This window comes from Pan paniscus, chromosome 10 (assembly GCF_029289425.2).
Source record: "Pan paniscus chromosome 10, NHGRI_mPanPan1-v2.0_pri, whole genome shotgun sequence".
NCBI lineage: Eukaryota > Metazoa > Chordata > Mammalia > Primates > Hominidae > Pan > Pan paniscus.
This window is the reverse complement of record NC_073259.2, coordinates 88548405-88568514: the sequence shown is the minus strand read 5'-3', so window position 1 is coordinate 88568514 and position 20110 is coordinate 88548405. Positions and strand designations below refer to the sequence as shown.

Below are 20110 nucleotides of genomic sequence, written 5' to 3'. Positions count from 1 at the left end.
CCAATTCTGTACCCACATAATTCTATCCACCATACAAAAACCACACTAATAGTCTTTGGACTGATATGTCCAACTGACTCTTCTCAAAGTTTCTGGAATTCCAATGTACAGAACTAGTTCTCCAACTTAGTTTCCTCCAACCAAAGCTTTAGCTCCCAAATCTAGCCTCTCTGCAATCTTGCTTTCTGTAAACACCTGCTTCTCTGAGATGGCCAATTCTGGGTTCCAATTCATACCCTGTCTCCATAGATTTTGATTTTTATGTGAAGATCCATATACCAGAGAAAGCACAGATAGGATGGGGCATAGAACTGTGGAAATCCAGAGCATTAGAGAGGTTAAATTAAAATTGATTGACCACAAACATGCTGAAATATGTCCATGTGGTTTCTCCTCTAGATTTTTGATGCTATCTTTTAAAAATTGTTTAGAATACTTACTATGTTTCAGGCACTGAGCTAGTGACTTGTGATAAAGTACAGTCACTACACTAGACCTCACCAACTCGCAGGAAGATCCTTATTAAACAAGAAAATACAAATGTTATGAGAATTATAGAAAGGGAACTGAGCTTTTCAGTAGGTCAAGTACGTATTATAATAATAATCAGTAGTATACTCCCATTGTTTTTTATAGTATCCACATTATTTAGGAAGGGAGAACTAAGGCAATTCAGTAATAAATTGACTTCTTATAAGTAGAACCACATACACATACACAGAGTAAGAAACCTGAGAGTGACAGAGACAGAGAGAGAGAGAGAGAGAGAGAGACAGAGAGAGAGAATATGACTGTTAGTATTACACAGAATTTTAAAATTTTATTTAAACCATGTACCCAAAGATGTATGATCACACTCCTGGAGAAAACATTCCACGTGCTTTCCGCTGCACTCGCAAGAAAATTCAAACTTCTTATTCTGGCTTCAAGACTCAATGTATATGGCCTAACCAGCTCTCCAGCTTTATCTACTCCCACTTTTATCCTGTGCCATTATACACAAGACACAAAGGCCATGTCATTGTTGACCACATCAAGCTTCTTGCTGTTAACCACACCTGATAACATTATCAGGACATTTCAGCTATATGTATCAATATATTCCCATTTTTGCTTAAGCCAATTTAGGATGAGTCCAGTACTTGAAACAAAAAGAATCTTGACTATCAGTAATCTTGACCTGTTCCCTTATTTCAATAGTTCCGCATATGCCTTGATTCTGAGGATTTCCACCATCTTCATCACTTCTCCCTGAACAAGCTCTACTCTGTGTATTCAAACTGTACTAACCAGTAATCCAACTGGTTTGACTCATGAAATAGTGTAATTATCATTCTGTCATAATAGATACAGTCCATCAATGAACACAGACCAATATTAAGCCAATAATTTTTTAGTAGAAATATCCCACATGAGTTGATGCAATAAGCTTACTTAAACTCCCTAAATATTTTTCACAGATGCTGTTACCAAATTCAGACTTCTATAATCCTATAAATGCACTGTTTTATGTTTAGAACAAAGGCCAATTATAACACATATCCCTATTGGTGTAGTAAAAGCATAATTTGAGAGTAACACAGATCTGGGTGTGAATTCTGATTCTGTCATCCTTAGCTCTGTAACCTTACCTGTGTCCTTAATCTCATCAAGAACATTTCCACAACTATAAAATGGGGATAATATTCTTTTCTTTGTGGTATTTTTGAAAAAGAAAAAAATATGTAAGAAACGTTTGTCTCAAAATGGTAACTAGAACACGGTAAACTAAAAATACAATCCTAAGCCTGTCAACCAACTGAATCTTAAAAACAATGGAGTTTCTGGCCATGACAGGATGGGAGGTCAGACACACCTCAGTATACCCCCCACCGCTTACTGTTAGACACAACAGCTGACCTAAATTAATGCTAAAATTGTGCGATATTCTGTTTTTATGCTGCTGATAAAGACATACCTGAGACTGGTAATTCATAAAGAAAAAGAAGTTTAATGGACTCACAGTTCCATGTGGCTTAGGAGGCCTCACAATCATGGCAGCAGGCAAAAGGCATGTCTTAATAGCGACAGGCAAGAAAGGATGAAAGCCAAGCGAAAGGGGAAACCCCTTGTAAAACCATCAGGTCTCATCAGTGTTCTGTATTCAGGAAACCCATCTGACATGCAGAGACACACATAGGCTCAAAATAAAGGGATGGAGGAAGATCTACCAAGCAAATGGAAAACAAGAAAAGGCAGAGGTTGCAAACCTAGTCTCTGATAAAACGGACTTTAAACCAACAAAGATCAAAAGAGACAAAGAAGGCCATTACATAATGGTAAAGGAATCAATTCAACAAGAAGAGCTATCGATCCTAAATATATACGCACCCAATACAGGAGCACCCAGATTCATAAACCAAGTCCTTCGAGACCTAGAAAGAGACTTAGACTCCCACACAATAATAATGGGAGACTTTAACACCCCCTGTCAACATTAGACAGATCAATGAGACAGAAAGTTAACAAGGATATGCAGGAATGGAACTCAGCTCTGCACCAAGCAGACCTAACAGACATATACAGAACTCTCCATCCCAAATCAACAGAATATGCATTCTTTTCAGCACCACACCACACCTATTCCAAAATTGACCGCATAGTTGGAAGTAAAGCACTCCTCAGCAAATGTAAAAGAACAGAAATTATAACAAACTGTCTCTCAGATCACAGTGCAATCAAACTAGAACTCAGGATTAAGAAACTCTCTCAAAACTGCTCAACTACATGGAAACTGAACACCCTGCTCCTGAATGACTACTGGGTACATAACGAAATGAAGGCAGAAATAAAGATGTTCTTTGAAACCAATGAGAACAAAGACACAACATACCAGAATATCTGGGACACATTCAAAGCAGTGTGTAGAGGGAAATTTATAGTACTAAATGCCCACAAGAGAAAGCAGGAAAGATCTAAAATTGACACCCTAACATCACAATCAAAAGAACTAGAGAAGCAAGAGCAAACACATTCAAAAGCTAGCAGAAAGCAAGAAATAACTAAGATCAGAGCAGAATTGAAGGAAATAGAAACACAAAAAACCCTTCAAAAAAATCAATGAATCCAGGAGCTGGCTTTTTGAAAAGATCAACAAAATTGATAGACCACTGGCAAGACTAATAAAGAAGGAAAGAGAGAAGAATCAAATAGACGCAATAAAAAATGCTAAAGGGGATATCACCACCGATCCCACAGAAATAGAAACTACCATGAGAGAACACTATAAACACCTCTATGCAAATAAACCAGAAAATCTAGAAGAAATGGAGAAATTCCTCGACACATACACCCTCCCAAGACTAAACCAGGAAGAAGTTGAATCTCTGAATAGACCAATAACAGGCTCTGAAATTGAGGCAATAATTAATAGCTTACCAACCAGAAAAAGTCCAGGACCAGAAAAATTCACAGCCGAATTCTACCAGAGGTACAAGGAGGAGCTGGTACCATTCCTTCTGAAACTATTCCAATTGATAGAAAAAGAGAGAATCCTCCCTAACTCATTTTATGATGCCAGCATCATCCTGATACCAAAGCCTGGCAGAGACACAACAAAAAAAGAGAATTTTACGTGAATATCCCTGATGAATATTGATGCAAAAATCCTCAATAAAATACTGGCAAACCAAATCCAGCAGCACATCAAAAAGCTTATCCACCATGATCAAGTGGGCTTCATCCCTGGGATGCAAGGCTGGCTCAACATACACAAATCAATAAACATAATCCAGCATATAAACAGAACCAAAGACAAAAACCACATGATTATCTCAATAGATGCAGAAAAGGCCTTTGACAAAATTCAACAGCCCTTCACGTTAAAAACTCTCAATAAATTAGGTATTGATGGGACGTATCTCAAAATAATAAGAGCTATCTATGACAAACCCACAGCCAATATCATACTGAATGGGCAAAAACTGGAAGCATTCCCTTTGAAAAGTGGCACAAGACAGGGATGCCCTCTCTCACCACTCCTATTCAACATAGTGTTGGAAGTTCTGCCCAGGGCAATTAGGCAGGAGAAGGAAATAAATGGTATTCAATTAGGAAAAGAGGAAGTCAAATTGTCCCTGTTTGCAGATGACATGATTGTATATCTAGAAAACCCCATCGTCTCAGCCCAAAGTCTCCTTAAGCTGATAGGCAACTTCAGCAAAGTCTCAGGATACAAAATCAATGTACAAAAATCACAAGCATTCTTATACACCAATAACAGACAAACAGATAGCCAAATCATGAGTGAACTCCCATTCACAATTGCTTCAAAGAGAATAAAATACCTAGGAATCCAACTTATAAGGGACATGAAGGACCTCTTCAAGGAGAACTACAAACCACTGCTCAATGAATTAAAAGAGGATACAAACAAATGGAAGAACATTCCATGCTCATGGTGGGAAGAATCAATATCGTGAAAATGGCCACACTCCCAAGGTAATTTATGGATTCTATGCCATCCCCATCAAGCTACCAATGCCTTTCTTCACAGAATTGGAAAAAACTACTTTAAAGTTCATATGGAACCAAAAAAGAGCCCGCATTGCCAAGTCAATCCTAAGGCAAAAGAACAAAGGTGGAGGCATCACGCTACCTGACTTCAAACTACACTACAAGGCTACAGTAACCAAAACAGCATGGTACTGGTACCAAAACAGAGATATAGATCAATGGAACAGAACAGAGCCCTCAGAAATAATGCCTTATATCTACAACTATCTGATCTTTGACAAACCTGACAAAAAAAAGCAATGGGGAAAGGATTCCCTATTTAATAAATGGTGCTGGGAAAACTGGCTAGCCATATGTAGAAAGCTGAAACTGGATCCCTTCCTTACACCTTATACAAAAATTAATTCAAGATGGATTAAAGACTTAAATGTTAGACCTAAAACCATAAAAACTCTAGGAGAAAACCTAAGCAATACCATTCAGGACATAGGCATGGGCAAGGACTTCATGTCTAAAACACAAAAAGCAATGGCAACCAAAGCCAAAATTGACAAATGGGATCTAATTAAACTAAAGAGCTTCTGCACAGCAAAAGAAACTACCATCAGAGTGAACAGGCAACCTTCAGAATGGGAGAAAATTTTTGCAATGTATTCATCTGACAAAGGGCTAATATCCAGAATCTACAAAGAACTCAAACAAAATTTACAAGAAAAAAACAAACAACCCCATCAAAACGTGGGCAAAGGATATGAACAGACACTTCTCAAAAGAAGACATTTATGCAGCCAAAAGACACATGAAAAAATGCTCATCATCACTGGCCATCAGAGAAATGCAAATCAAAACCACAATGAGATACCATCTCACACCAGTTAGAATGGTGATCATTAAAAAGTCAGGAAACAACAGATGATGGAGAGGATGTGGAGAAATAGGAACACTTTTACATTGCTGGTGGGACTGTAAACTAGTTCAACCATTGTGGAAGTCAGTGTGGCGATTCCTCGGGGATCTAGAACTAGAAATACCATTTGACCCAGCCATCCCATTACTGGATATATACCCAAAGGATTATAAAACACGCTGCTATAAAGACACATGCACACGTATGTTTATTGTGGCACTATTCACAACAACAAAGACTTGGAACCAAGCCAAATGTCCAACAATGATAGACTGGATTAAGAAAATGTGGCACATATACACCACGGAATACTATGCAGCCATAAAAAATGATGAGTTCATGTCCTTTGTAGGGACATGGATGAAGCTGGAAACCATCATTCTCAGCAAACTATCACAAGGACAAAAAACCAAACACTGCATGTTCTCACTCATAGGTGGGAATTGAACAATGAGAACACATGGACACAGGAAGGGGAACATCACACACCGGGGCCTGTTGTGGGGTGGGGGGAGGGGGGAGGGATAGCATTAGGAGATATACCTAATGTTAAATGGTGAGTTAATGGGTACCGCACACCAACATGGCACATGTATAGATATGTAACAAACCTGCACGTTGTGCACATGTACCCTAAAACTTAAAGTATAATTTTCAAAAATTGTATTAAAAGTAATATGTGATTAAAGACATAAAATACAAAAAAAAAAAAACCATCAGGTCTGATGAGACTTATTCACTACCATGAGAACCATATGGGGGAAACCGCCACAGGATTCAATTATCTCCTACCAGTCCCTCCAACAACATGTGGAAATTATGGGAGATACAATTCAACATGAGATGAGAGTTGGGTGGGGACACAACCAAACCATATGAAATAGAGACCACGAGGCTGAGAGAACAGACTCTTCATGACAATAAGATACCAAATTATAAACATGACATATGGCCATGTCAGGCAAGGGTTAAGACATGTATCCCCCCGCCAATCCCCACCCAAAACACACACTTAACCTATGCTCTAACTGCCATAGGTTTTATTTTTCTCTAGCAGTTAAACAAGCACTGGCCTCAAGATAAGCAATATTAAAACAATTGTAGCTCACCATCAGACAGAGACTAACTGACCCCCTGTTCCACAAGCCATAATTACAGCTTTGATTGGACAAGATACTGATTTCAGTAACTTTCTCCTGATAAGACCACTGACCATGGACTGGTTCTGGCTAATTTACAGAGGCTGTGCACTTGAATGACTTTGTGTACTGAAAAAATCATTTGATGTATAGGACCTAATCGTAATACATTTAAATGTGAAGTCTCAACCCCAAAGTGAACATGGATCATTTGTTACATACATGTTTGTTCAATACACATGTGTCAGGACCACCTTCCTGAATATTCATAGCTCCTCCTGTAGCAGGTTAAATATGTATGTTTAGCTAACCCTTTCCGCATAAAGCTCCTACCCCGATCCCTCCTCCTTCAAAGTGCCCAACTCCAGTCTTTGCTGGAGGCACACTTCCCAGTCTGAGAGATGGCCACCTTAAAGGCTGTCATCCTTTAAAAGAAATAAAGTCTCCTTTCTAAATTTTTAGATTGTGAGATTTTTAAGTTAATAGCACTATTCTTGATTCAGTTCCTTCAGCTTTCTGAGACATTTTGTTCCCTAAGTCTGACATGCAAAGAAATCACAAACTCTCTGTGTTCTGCATTTCAAAAACTTGATAAGAAGATTGCCTAAATCAACAGTTAATAACTCAAGATTCAGACAAGTAAAATAAATGACTAAAAAGTTTCGTTTAAAATAAGGTTTGGTGGCAGGAAGTAAAAGTTCTCTATAATAAAAACTATAAAACATTGATGAAAAAAAGTGAAGAGGACACCAAAAAATGGAAAGCTATTCGATGTCATGGGGTGGAAGAATCACTATTATTAAAATATCCTATCTATACTACCCAAAGCAATCTACAGATGCAATGCAATCTCTGTCAAAATATCAAAGACATTCTTCACAGAAATAGAAAAAATATCCTAAAATTTATATGGAACCATGAAAGACCCAGAATAACAAAGCTATCCTAAGCAAAAAGAAAAAACTGGAGGAATCGCATTATCTGACTTCAAATTATACTACAGAGTTATAGTAACCAAAATAGTATGGTACTGGCATAAAAACAGACACATAGACCAATGGAACAGAATAGAGAACGCAGAAACAAGTTCACATACCTACGATGAACTCATTCTTGCTAAAGATGCCAAGAACATACATTGGATAAAGGACAGTCTCTTCAATAAATGGTGCTGGGAAAACTGGATATCCATATGCAGAAGAATGAAACTTTACCTCCATCTTTCACCATATACAAAAATTAAATCAAAATGGATTAAAGACTTAAATCTAAGACCTCAAACTATGAAACTATTGCATTGGGTAAAATCTCCAGGATATTGATCTGGGTGAAAATTTCTTGAGTAATACCCCACAAGCATAGGCAACCAAAGCAAAAACGGACAAACAGGATCACAACTAGTTAAAGAGCTTCTGTACAGCAAAGAAAACAATCAACAAAGAGAAAAGACAACCCACAGAATAGGAGAAAATATTTGCAAACTATCAATCTGACAAGGGATTAATAACCAGAATGCATAAGCAGCTCAAACAACTCTACAGGAAAAAGAACTAACAATCCAATCAAAAATGGACAAAATATTTGAATAGACATTTCTCAAAAGATGACATACAGATGTCAAGGGGGCTTATGAAAAGGTGCTCAACATCATTGATCATCAGAGAAATGCAAATCAAAACTACAGTGAGATACCATCTCACCCCAGTTAAAATAGCTCTTCTCCAAAAGACAGGCAATAACAAATGTTGGAGAGAATGTGAAGAAAAGGGAACCCTTGTACACTGTTGGTGGGAATACAAATTAGTAAAATCACTACGGAGAACAGTTTGGAAGGTCCTCAAAAAACTAAAAATAGAGCTAATGTAAAATCTAGCAATCCTACTGCTGGGTATATAGCCAAAAGAAAGGAAATCAGTATATGGAAGAGATATCTGCACTTACATGTTTGTTGCAGTACTCTTCACAATAGCCAAGATTTGGAAGCAACCAAAATGTCCATCAATGGTTGACTCGATAAAGAAAATGTGGTACATCTATACGCAATGGAGTACTATGCAGCAATAAAAAAGAATGAGATGCCATCATGGTCATTGTGTTAAGTCAAATAAGTCAGGCACAAATGACAAACTTCACATGTTCTCATTTATTTGTGGATGCTAAATATCAAAACAATTGAATTTATAGAGATAGACAGTAGAAGCATGGTTACCAGAAGTTGGGAAGGGTAGTGAGGAGGGGTGGGGAAAGCGGGGATGGTTAATGGGTATAAAAAAATAGAAAGAATGAATATGATCTAGTATTTGACAGTGCAACAGGGTGATTATAATAAATAATAATTAATTGTACATTATAAAATAACTAAAAGAGTAAAATTGGATTGTTTATAACACTAAGGACAAATGCTTGAGGGGATGGATACCCCATTTTCCATGATGTTGTTATTACTTGTTACATGCTTGTATCAAAGTATCTCATGTACCCCATAAATATATAAACCTACTATGTACCTACAAAATTTTCTTTCAGTTAAAATGAAATAAGAGGGTGTGATGGGAACCACGGTAAACAACTAAGCAAATGCTTCAAATAAAAGACAGCCACCATTCAACTCTGCTGATTTTTTTTTGCCACAGGAAATATGGCAAAAGTGTTCTGATTTTTATAAGAAACAAAGGAAATTGAAGGTTTACAAGAGATCTACTCATTTTTTTAACACTGACAATCAATTCTAAATTTATGACCCACTTGCAAATCATGAGTAGCCATGGGTTTGACCTTGGCACTCAAGCTTCAGAGTGATTCAGAAAAATGACTATCAGGAAAGAGTTGAGAGAGAACATTGGTCAGAACACTGGTCATCCCACTAGAAACCTCATATTAAGCCCTAAAGAGCATTCATATGCTCTACCGCTCCATCTATCTGTATTTCTTTCTTTCATCTTCCCAACTTAACCTCAGTACTCCATGTCTATAATGCTACTTGTCAAACTCTTGACAGTCATTCCTGCTGCCTTCATACACTGCCTCCACTGAGATGCTCTCCTAATTCACAAATCTATCTTTACCACTTTCACTCCAAAATGGATATAACTTCAGAAAATCTGAAATGGCCCCCTTCCCATTCTGATGATTGATCTATATTATATGCAGTAACCATGAGGTCATTTTTAACACGGTGAAAATCTTTTAGAAAACTTGGAGAAACTAGAGTAGGTATACTTTTTTAGGATTCAGAAGTCCATTTACAAAGGTAATCTTTTATGTTACTGAGGGAATTATTTGACCAGTGATATTTAATAAAGAGCTGCATTAGAATTATCTTGACTTCCTCATATATTCTTTGGCAAGTGTTTTTCAATTATTTCACATGGGCATATCTTATCTGCAATAAGTCGTCAATCGTTTTAAGGTGCTGTATGTTATATATCTCCCCACAGAGTTTAATAAACATTTGTCAGACTGTTTCAGAATTACCTCTCATAATTACTACTAAGAAAATTGAGAAACATTTCAGAGTCAAGATTTGTATATAAGTTAGAACTTTCAGCATCACTTTCAGTCCTCAGTCTTTTAGCTATAGAGGGTATATTCTCTTAGAAGTTTCCTAAAGAAAGAAGAAAACTACTGTTAAATTTTACTGACCCATCTAAAAGTAAAAGTGCTAAACAATTACGAGTTGAATTCAAGAAAATAGTAAATAAATAAGTTCTACTGGAACATCATGCCTCAATTCAAAATGTATTAAAACAATAAGCTTACAGTGCTCCAATAGAAATCCATTTATTTAATGGTGGTTGCCCTAGGAATTCAAGGACTGTGTATCATTTGAAAAATACGTGTTATTTATCAATAACTGCAGGGGGGAAATGCTAGTTTACCATCTTGATGGATGATAAAAGTTATTTTGCAAAGCAAACTTCAGAAGGAAAAATCATTTTAAAATGCAATGGATTAAAACAGATTTCTGAACATACCATCTACAAATCAAATGTGACTCATACAGTAATGGATATAAAATGGTTACACATTAACCCTCATGAGTTATTTTGTCAAGAAATATTCATGATAAAGAAAAAAGTTACCCAATATAATAAATGTAATAGGCAGCCTGCATTTTGAAGACACACTCAAAAAAAAAAAAAAAGAAATATTCAGTCAGGTGTAGTGGCTCACGCCTGTAATCCCAGCACTTTGGGAGGCTGAGACAGGAGGATCACCTGAGGTCAGGAGTTCAAGACCAGCCTGGCCAACATGGCAAAACCCCATCTCTAGTGAAAAATAAAAAGAAATAAAAATAAATTAGCTAGGTGTGGTAATGGGCACCTGTAATCCCAGCTACTCGGGAGGCTGAGGCAGGAGAATCACTTGAACCCAGGAGGCAGAGGTTGCAGTGAGCCAAGATGGCGCCATTGCTCTCCAGCCTGGGCAACAGAGCGAGACCCCTCTCAAAAAAAAAAAAAAAGGAAATATTCAAATAAATGTTTTTTACAAGAATTTGGTAATTATTGGAGCAGCTGAAATAATGGCAACTGAGAATTATGAGAGAACTATGGACTCCTGAAACAGGAATCCTGCTAACAATGATAGCTACCAATTATTAAGTACTTTACAGGAACCAAAGATAACTGAGTGTCAGAGCCAAGATTCAAACCCATGTCTCACTGACTAAAAACCCATGTGTATTACATTGTGATACCTGCCTCCTCTCCCCAAAACTGATTATGGTAAGAGTCCCCAAAAAAGATTAGTGATCACTAATGAAGGAATCCAGAATTATGACCATTCCCTTCGCTACACTTACTATACCTTACAGGGCTATTTCCAACTAAGGATGTTAGTAAGACACTAAAGTATGTTAGTAAGATACTAAAGCATAAAGCTTCCAGCAAGCATCTTAGTAAGACGATGCTGAAAATTTAAATATATGTGTATATTTAATTATATATATTACATATATATTATAGATAATATTCTTGAATATGTTAAGGTCTATCCTTTTTTGTTCTATCTTTATGTAATCTTACTCTTTTCCACGGAGTCATCCATTATCTGAAAAAGCATCACTATTCTTATTGCAGAAATACAATGAGAAAAAATATATATAACAATTATATATAATAATATGTAATAATTATATAATACCTAATGTAATATAATCATATATAATATATACATATACTTATATTGCATATATGTCATATATAAAAATATATATTATACAAATATATATTTTGTATACAAAATATACAAATATATAAAAAAATTTGTATAATATATATACAAATAATATATATAATATAATATATATTATATATATTATACTATATATAATATATTTGTATAATATATATTTTTATATATATATACAGTTTCTAACTTAAAACATACTCTTCATTCATTCATCCATTGAACAAATATTAAGTTTCAATTATGTGCCAGGTAATAGTCTCTTTTAAATACCGCAATGAACAAACTAAATTTTAAAGCAGAGAGAGAGAGAGTGTGTGTGTGTGTGTGTGTGTGTAAAATAAAGCCAAGTTTTACTGAGGGAAAAGTGTTTTCTACGTTCCATTTACACATCAAGAGTCAATCCTGGATTATTTGCGACCACAGAGTTTTACAATTAAGTAGTTATAATTAAATTAAGACCTTTGAGGTGTAGAAAGGAAAGAGTATACGGAAGAAGGAAATTTCCATCAGTCAAAAGAAAGATAAAAGGAAAAATTTTGCACTACGAAAAAAAGAGTGAGAGAAATAAAAGGGCAAAGCCATCACACTGGAGTGTCCCATGATCTTAGGGTAAGGATTAAGTGGTGACAACACCTGAATAGATTTGGGAGAGAAATCCCAGTGTAAAGAAGACTTTCTTTTTTCTCAGGATGGAGATAAACATGACAAGCCGCTTAGAAAATCTCTGTGTCGAGCAAGACGTAAGGGCTCCTCTAGCAGATCATCCAGAGCTACAGCAGGGTGTGGAAGTACCTTTCTCAAATCCTTCACACTGTAGATTGGTGCAGAGAAATCAGCTGGGAGTATCTAGCTACCTGAGGTTCAACACAGACATGCTAGGGAACCAGGGGACTAGAATAAGCCTTGAGGTTGGACCAAGGATAAAACAGAAAATAGGAACCTTGAAACTGGAAGCCGTGACTGCAAGTTTGTGCCAGAATGATTCCATAAAAAGGTCAGGTGACGTCTCTCACAATATTGATATGGGAGTGGGGGCAGGGAAGTGCTGGGTAGAGAAGGGCGGGTCTCTGCCTAGGGCCCCACACCCGGGCTTGTTTGTGCCCAGGGACCTAGATGAGGACAGGCATTTCTGTTTTCCCGCCTAAATGTTGCATTTCCCAACACCACCCTGGCCCACCACGCCCCCATCCTGTGCCTATAAAAATCCCAAGACCCTAACGGGCACACACACAAGCGGCTGGACATTGACAGGAACACGTTGGCGTAAGACACAACGGCTGGACATCGAGAGGAATGCAGCGGCCTAACAGCACACACTGACAGACGCCGCAGGCCAGCAGGCCATCAACCAGCGGAACAACGCACAGTTTGGCGGGTGAGGACGGAGGAGAGTCGCTGCTGAGTGGCCCGACTCCAGGGGAAAACCATCTTCCCACTCCATTTCCCTCTGGCTCCCCCCCTCTGCTGAGAGTTACCTCCACTCAATAAATCGTGCTCTCCAAGCCCACGTGTGATCCAGTTCTGGTACTCCAAGGCAAGAAACCCCGGGATACAGAAAGCCCTCTGTCCTTGCGATAAGGCAGGGGGTCTAACTGAGCTAACACAAGCCCCCTACGGATGGCTAAACTAAAAGAGCATACTGTAACACACGCCCACTGGGGTTTCAGCTGTAAACATTCACCCCTAGACCCTGCCATGGGGTCGGAGCCCCACAACCTGCCCGTCTGCATGCTCCCCCTAGAGGTTTGAGCAGGGGGGCACCAGAGAATTGAGACACACCCCCGTCGCACGCCCCGAGAGCAGGACAAGGGAACTTTTTCTGTTTCAATATCACGGATTTGAGATTCCCTCACCCCACTTTCATTGGGCTACCCAGACTACCTCAGAAAATGAGATAAGGATACCTCTTGAAGGATGAGAGAAAAAGTACAATTGAAGAGTTAAACTTTGAATTGATTGAATATTTACCCAAAAGAGACCGAATTAAACCCAGAGGGAATGAGAAATGAATAGTTTATCTAAAATCAGTGCTTTCATCAACCCCAGCATCATTGCAAAAAGCAAAAATAACCAGTTACAGAAAATAAAAGGTCATGTTCTATATGACATCAGAATTGTAGCATATAAAATTTGAGCCATGCTATATTCTTAAGAGGTGGTGTAATGTACATTGTCATTACTTATTCCTAACAAATCCTGGTACCTTTAGACATTTTGGAACTATAAATAGACAACTAAAGTTATAGCTAAGTTCCTAGAATAGGAGGCTCCCATTGACATGGAGTTCATACCCAGAGAGAGAAAAACTGGGTGAACAGCATCCCTTAAAATGCTATCCAACCACATGTGTTTCTGTCTAGGTGTGTTATGCATTATGCTAGATATACACGGAAGCTCTAGGAAGGGAAGCATGATCACTGTATAGAAGAAAACAATTATTCTCATAATGCAGGGCTGAAAATCCCAGCCAGAAAAATCTTGATTCTCACTTAATCTGTTTCATTTAAATTTTTTTCTAACTTAATCAATGCCATCAAATTCTAGTAGTAACCACACTTGATTCAAAAATCTAGAAGTCATCTTTGATTCTTCTCTTTTTCTTATCTGCACAGCCAATCCATCACCAAGTCCTGTTAGTTTTTCTTCCCAAATGTAGCTCAAAGCCACCTACTTCTCCCCTCTGTTGCCACTACCATCTCTTTCCCAGACTACTAAAATAGCCTAGCATCCCTGCTAACACTTTTGTCCCTGACAATTCATTCTTTATAAGGAATCTAAAGTGATTTAAATTATCTATGAACTCCCTTTATAGTTAAAATGAAAACAAAATCCTTACCATGGCTTGACTCCTGAACTTTATTTCCTGTCCCCACTGTTACCCTCCTCTGGTTCTCTAATCCCCAGCAACATTGACCTCCTTTCTGGTCTTCAAAGTGACAAGTTTTGTTTCCCCACAGAGCTTGTGCAGTTGGTATTCCCTCCTTCTTGAAAGTTCTGCCCTGTAGATTTTTACATGGCAAGAAGCTCTTTCTTGTCAACTGGATCACAGCTCAATGACACTTCTTCAAAGAGAACTTCCTGAAGCATCCCATCAAAAGTAGACCTCCTTCCCCCAACATTCCCTTGTTTGCTTGTTTGTGGGTATATAATCCAGTTATCTCTTGGGAGTATAAGAGATACAACACCCTTGAGGGCAACGGTCTTATGTGAGTCTTCTTCATGAGTATATAGGTATTCTATCAATATTGTTCAATGAATGAATGAGTGAATAAATAAATAGGGTAATGAAAAGGAATGGCAATCTTCTTCCCACTGCTTCCTTTTCACTAACTGGGAGTCAAGACACTCCCACTTTCATCACGACTAGGCAAAGTCACTAGGAATCAGGCAACAAAGAAAACAAAAAATATAGTCTTAAAGAGAAATATGTAAAGGGGTTAAAGGGGAATTAGGGAAAGAAAAATCTTAACTTAGGAAAGAGAAGAAGAGGAGACTTCTTTAAAACATCATAGCATCTCCCTCAATGCTGGCCCTTCAAATTCAGAAATATAAAAGGAAATGGCTATGTTTTATGAAGTATTGTGTAAATTGTATTTTCTGAGTTGAAATATATGAAATCCACTAGGTAATGTGTTACCTAATTGGTGAATCTAAAGAGGATTTACATTACATCAAAGTAAAGATTTCAATCTACCAAGTTCTCATGAAGTAGTATAAGCATGCTAACTAACATGAGATACAATGTTGGATTTCATCTTTTTCACAATTGAAGGATAAACAGGTAATCAGGGTAACAGTGATCAGAAACGAAATACATTGTTTACATTTCAAATTAAAAATTGACCTTAAATAACAGATTTCTTTAAAAATAGCTATTTTGAATGTTTATTAAAATTACTCTGCTCAAGGGACACTTGAAAGACAGTGACATGAGAGTACTTGTGTAAAACTTCAGAAGTGTAAAAGTATATGCTTACATTCATACAAATTGACTTGTCAATGACTTTTAAGAGTAGGAATTTAGTATAATTATGCATAACACATAATTTTTTGTTTTAATTGCAAAATTATTTCATTTGACCATGATTGAACCACTACATAATACGGATAAACTTGTTTCTTAATCAAAACATATTAACTAGCCTATTAATAATCAGGTTCCTAATGTAGCACCACATTCTGAAATCTAAAAACTACATTCCTATTATGTTACAGATTAATATCTGTTCTCAGAACTATTTCCAAAAAAAAAATTATTACCAGACATAAACTGTGTAATAAAGGATAATTCCATTTGGCTCCAGGGGTGGTTGCCATGACAACTTCACCGTGACACCAGACAACTGTTTTACAGAGAAGTCTTGAGGGGGAGAATCAGGAGCTGTAAAGTTAGGGTATAGAATAATGTGTTTTATTAAACATATATAAGAAAAAGTTAACATGGAAATGCACACAATTTTTATTATAAACTTTCTGGTAAAGGAATTAGGTTCAGTGCTTTTCTCCAGAAGCACAAGAGACTGTTTACTTTCAAAATGAGATGATAAAGGAAGATTTTGCATGGTGGTATTAGAACATCTGTTTCTGTGATTCAATGGAAAAAAATATTTCATGAGAAAGAAGAACAAGGGGTATGTCACAGTGACTCACCTACTGTTCAAGTACATCTTGGTCAACTGTCATCCTCTAATAAAAATAAAAATTTTATTGAGGGTGAATAAATATACAGTAAAAGAGATCCCTAGACAATAAAAAAGAGGTGGGAAAAAAATCACACATCCAAGAAGTTGGGAAAGTGATAAGCATAACATTGAGAAAGCAGTTAAAATGACTGACCTCACAAATGATGAAAACTACATTCCTCAATCTCTGTTGTGTCATTAAAAAGTAAAATAATATCAAACTCTGTTCACTCAGTCTTCAAAATTGAATGGTTTACAAAGGAAATGCCAATGTAGCACGTAAATAAGAAAATAGTTTAGAATCTACTTGTAACTCTGCTGTAATAGTGTAAAATATAAATACATTTGCTATTTGGCATTGAATAAGCAATAAAAACATTACTGCAAAATAGTTAGCCAACTTTATATTTCCATTTAGGTAAAACGTTTAGAATGACATTTCTCAGCTGCTGTGTAATAACACAGTAATGTCTTAGAATAATGGAATACAACTTTTTACATGTAAAAAAGGAAAACACTAAAATTTGGTTCATTGTTACAGTTATGCACGGAATGTGAATTCATAGGTAGCTAACAGAAATTCTGAGAATTTGTTTACATCTTTAAACAATGTCAATTGAAATACAGTTCATATACAGATCACTATTTCCAATAATTTGGACAGAATGCTACCTGACTTACTTCAATATTTTTTCTTTTTTACTTCTCTGAATAATCTCAGCTATAGTTGTATGTGTTCCCATGTGTGCATGTTTTCATTATTTAACTAACAATAATTTTCCAAAAAAATTTTATTGAGCAGCAGAAAGTTTATGAGACAAGTTATAAGGAATAATAGTGATAGCTGTATTTGGTATTTTCATTCTGTTAGTTTCACTGGCACTATAATAATGTTGCTATCAAATATTGATTATCACAGGAATGTATACATCAGTTAGAGATGTCTGTTTCCCAAGATAAGAATTATCTCTGAAAATTCTCTTTCATTTGTCAAAGCAAATACCTATAAATATTTTTACTAGCATCCTTGTAAAATCTGTTTATTGTTTACAAAAAGGACTTCAATTAAAAATAGCAGTAACTTAGAAACTAATATGTTGCAACTAACCATTTCTACTCTATAATATGCTTTAAGATGCTTATGTGGAATACCAGATAAAGCGTGGTGTCTTTAAAAGCTAACCTTCAGTAGATCTCCGAATATTTTATACTTAATGTAAAACATTTTATTGCTAAGTAAACGTAATTAACATGTCTATCTAAAAAAAATCACTGTACATCCACTGTAGCAGACTAAGTCTTAATCATTTTGGCATATGTATTCTAAAATATTTTGGCACATGTATTCTAAAATACAATCTAACAAAATTGAAACTAGAAAAATTAGAACTTTTGCAGTGCATTCAATTTGTCATCTCAGAGCATCTCAAGGTAGCTGAGAAGAAACTTCACAATCTGTCACTCCTCTACCTGGCATGAGAACTTCACAAATCTCTCACTCCTCTACCTGGCATGATCTTTCCTATTTCTCACCCTCCCTCTTTATTCATTTTCATGTCACAGCTTCGACATAACTTCCACAGCTACGCTTTACCTCACACCCCAGAGTAACTTAGGTCCTTCTTTTGTCCTGGTGAATAATTTGGGGGAACATTTATACCAGTAATTAAAAATCATAAAAATTATTTGTCCACACATTTGTCAAATTTAGGTCTCTTGTTCTAACCGTGAGCTTCATGAGGGCAAGGAGTTCCTAATTCCCAAAGAGGCAAATGTTCTCAGATCTTTATCCATTCTCGATTTTCTGTAATTTTTCAACAAGGGAGTCTTGTTCTTTACCCTGTTCCTTAGAAATCATATGACTTGGCCAAGAATTTAGATGGAACTTTACCTTGAGGAAGCATATTTTTAACAGCCCAGGTAATTCAGATGGACAACATACTTTGGAATTATTGACTTGAGTGGTAAAACCTCTGCCTGCTCAAAATATATGTTCACTACTGGTCTCATTCCATCATATAAGATCTCAAATTCTTACCATTAGGACCTTTTGATTAGATTAGTTATAAAGAAGTGGGTACTATTTTCAAAAAGGCATTGGTAAAATTTTTACTACATATAATCTTAGGTATTACATAAGATAGAAAGGAGCACTAACTTTCTTCCCTAGTTTTTAACCATTGACTCATTTGGAAGGTTTTTTTATTAAGATAATTTTAACTTTCAGAGCAAGGAGAATCTATTTATGAAGAAAAATTGGAATTTGGGCAGGTAAGTTTTGATGGAAAATCAAGCATTAGTAAGTAGATGCAATGATTAGGGAAAACTGACCCACGGAGGCAGCCCACTTAGAAACTGGGGCAACACAGAGAGCCCTAGCCAAGATGCTTTGGTAGAGGTTAAAACATGGAGAGACCTGCAAAAAGAGAAGAGGGATTTGAAGACTTTATTATTTTGAAAAGAAAGAGAGCAATGCAGGGAAAAGTCTCCCTTCCTAGCAGTGTCTAAGCACATTCTGCCCTTAACAGTCACAGGCTATGGCCTAGCTTGAAGATGGGGAAACTTGAAAGAAAGAAAGATGAAAAAGAAAAGATACTCCACAAACACGTATGATACTTCCAGGCCTACCCTTCTTGGAAATAGGAATTCCTTTTACAGAAAAAAATTATAATTTTCTTTAAATATGCAATGTATAAAACATAAAATGCAAATCCTAACCCAAATATATCTTTCAGAAGTTATATTCTTAGCATAATATATGTCTAACTTGGTAAGGTATCAATGTAAAGTGGCCTCAGTAGTAAAGTTGATTTTATTTGGGTTAGGGAAAGGTATGTTTAAATATTCAGTATGAAAGCTACTAACTTTGGGGAATAGCATCTTGTCCAATTATGCAGGAGCCTGTACAATAGCCTGATCTCATTATCAAGTTAATCCTTAATATCGTAAAAAAGTGCTGAACATTTACATAAACATAATCTGCTTCAAAGCTCATGTTAATGTCTATTCTTAAAAATGTAAAAGTTGAAAAACTCAGTCATGACATATATCAGTTAACGTTCAAACCAAATTTTAAGCCTTGAAAATCCCCATGGAAAAACATGACTGACTGTTTTTTACAGAGTACTGATGACTTCAGAAAATAAAAAACATTTTATGCCTGATTTCACTGAATGTAAATCTGATGTTGCTAGCTTCTTTTATACCATGACAATGAAATCTCTATATAACGCTGGTATGGTACACAACTGATACCCATGACTAGAGGAGTTTTTACATTGTTTCATTCTATACGTGTGTTTCTTGAAATGTTATACAATCAAAGTATATCAATATCCACTATTATATTTACCATCTTCCTCCGTCAGTATACTTATGGGAGCACTCCGAACTCCTTCACCTTTGAGTGTACTAGCAGACACCTCAATGATATATTGGGTATATTTCTTCAGTCCTAAAGAGAAACAAAATAGATAAGTTGAAACTTACAAAATATCATTTAATAATATGCAAGAGGCAAACTATGAAATGGCTGTCAACACAATCTTCCAAAAATAAAAACTAAGTGAAAATGTCATTCTTTGGCAATAGTAGCTCTTATTTATGAAGACAAAATGATATAGGATAATGTGGAAAAGAATGGATCTATAGTATTCTTTCATGTGACCTGCAATAAACTCCTAGCTTATTTAACCAAA

At 36.3% G+C, this 20110-nt stretch overlaps 1 protein-coding gene across 1 annotated transcript in view; it reads right to left on the bottom strand.

The window, feature by feature from the left end:
* The window catches only part of PTPRQ (protein tyrosine phosphatase receptor type Q), a 242407-nt gene that overhangs the window by 159744 nt on the left and 62553 nt on the right, over positions 1-20110 (bottom strand). Inside the window, exons 16-17 of the mRNA XM_003811662.4 lie at positions 19765-19866; positions 15991-16111 (exon numbers count right to left, since the gene is read on the bottom strand). Coding sequence (XP_003811710.3) covers positions 15991-16111; positions 19765-19866 — 223 coding nt within the window. The remainder of the gene's footprint in view (positions 1-15990; positions 16112-19764; positions 19867-20110) is intronic.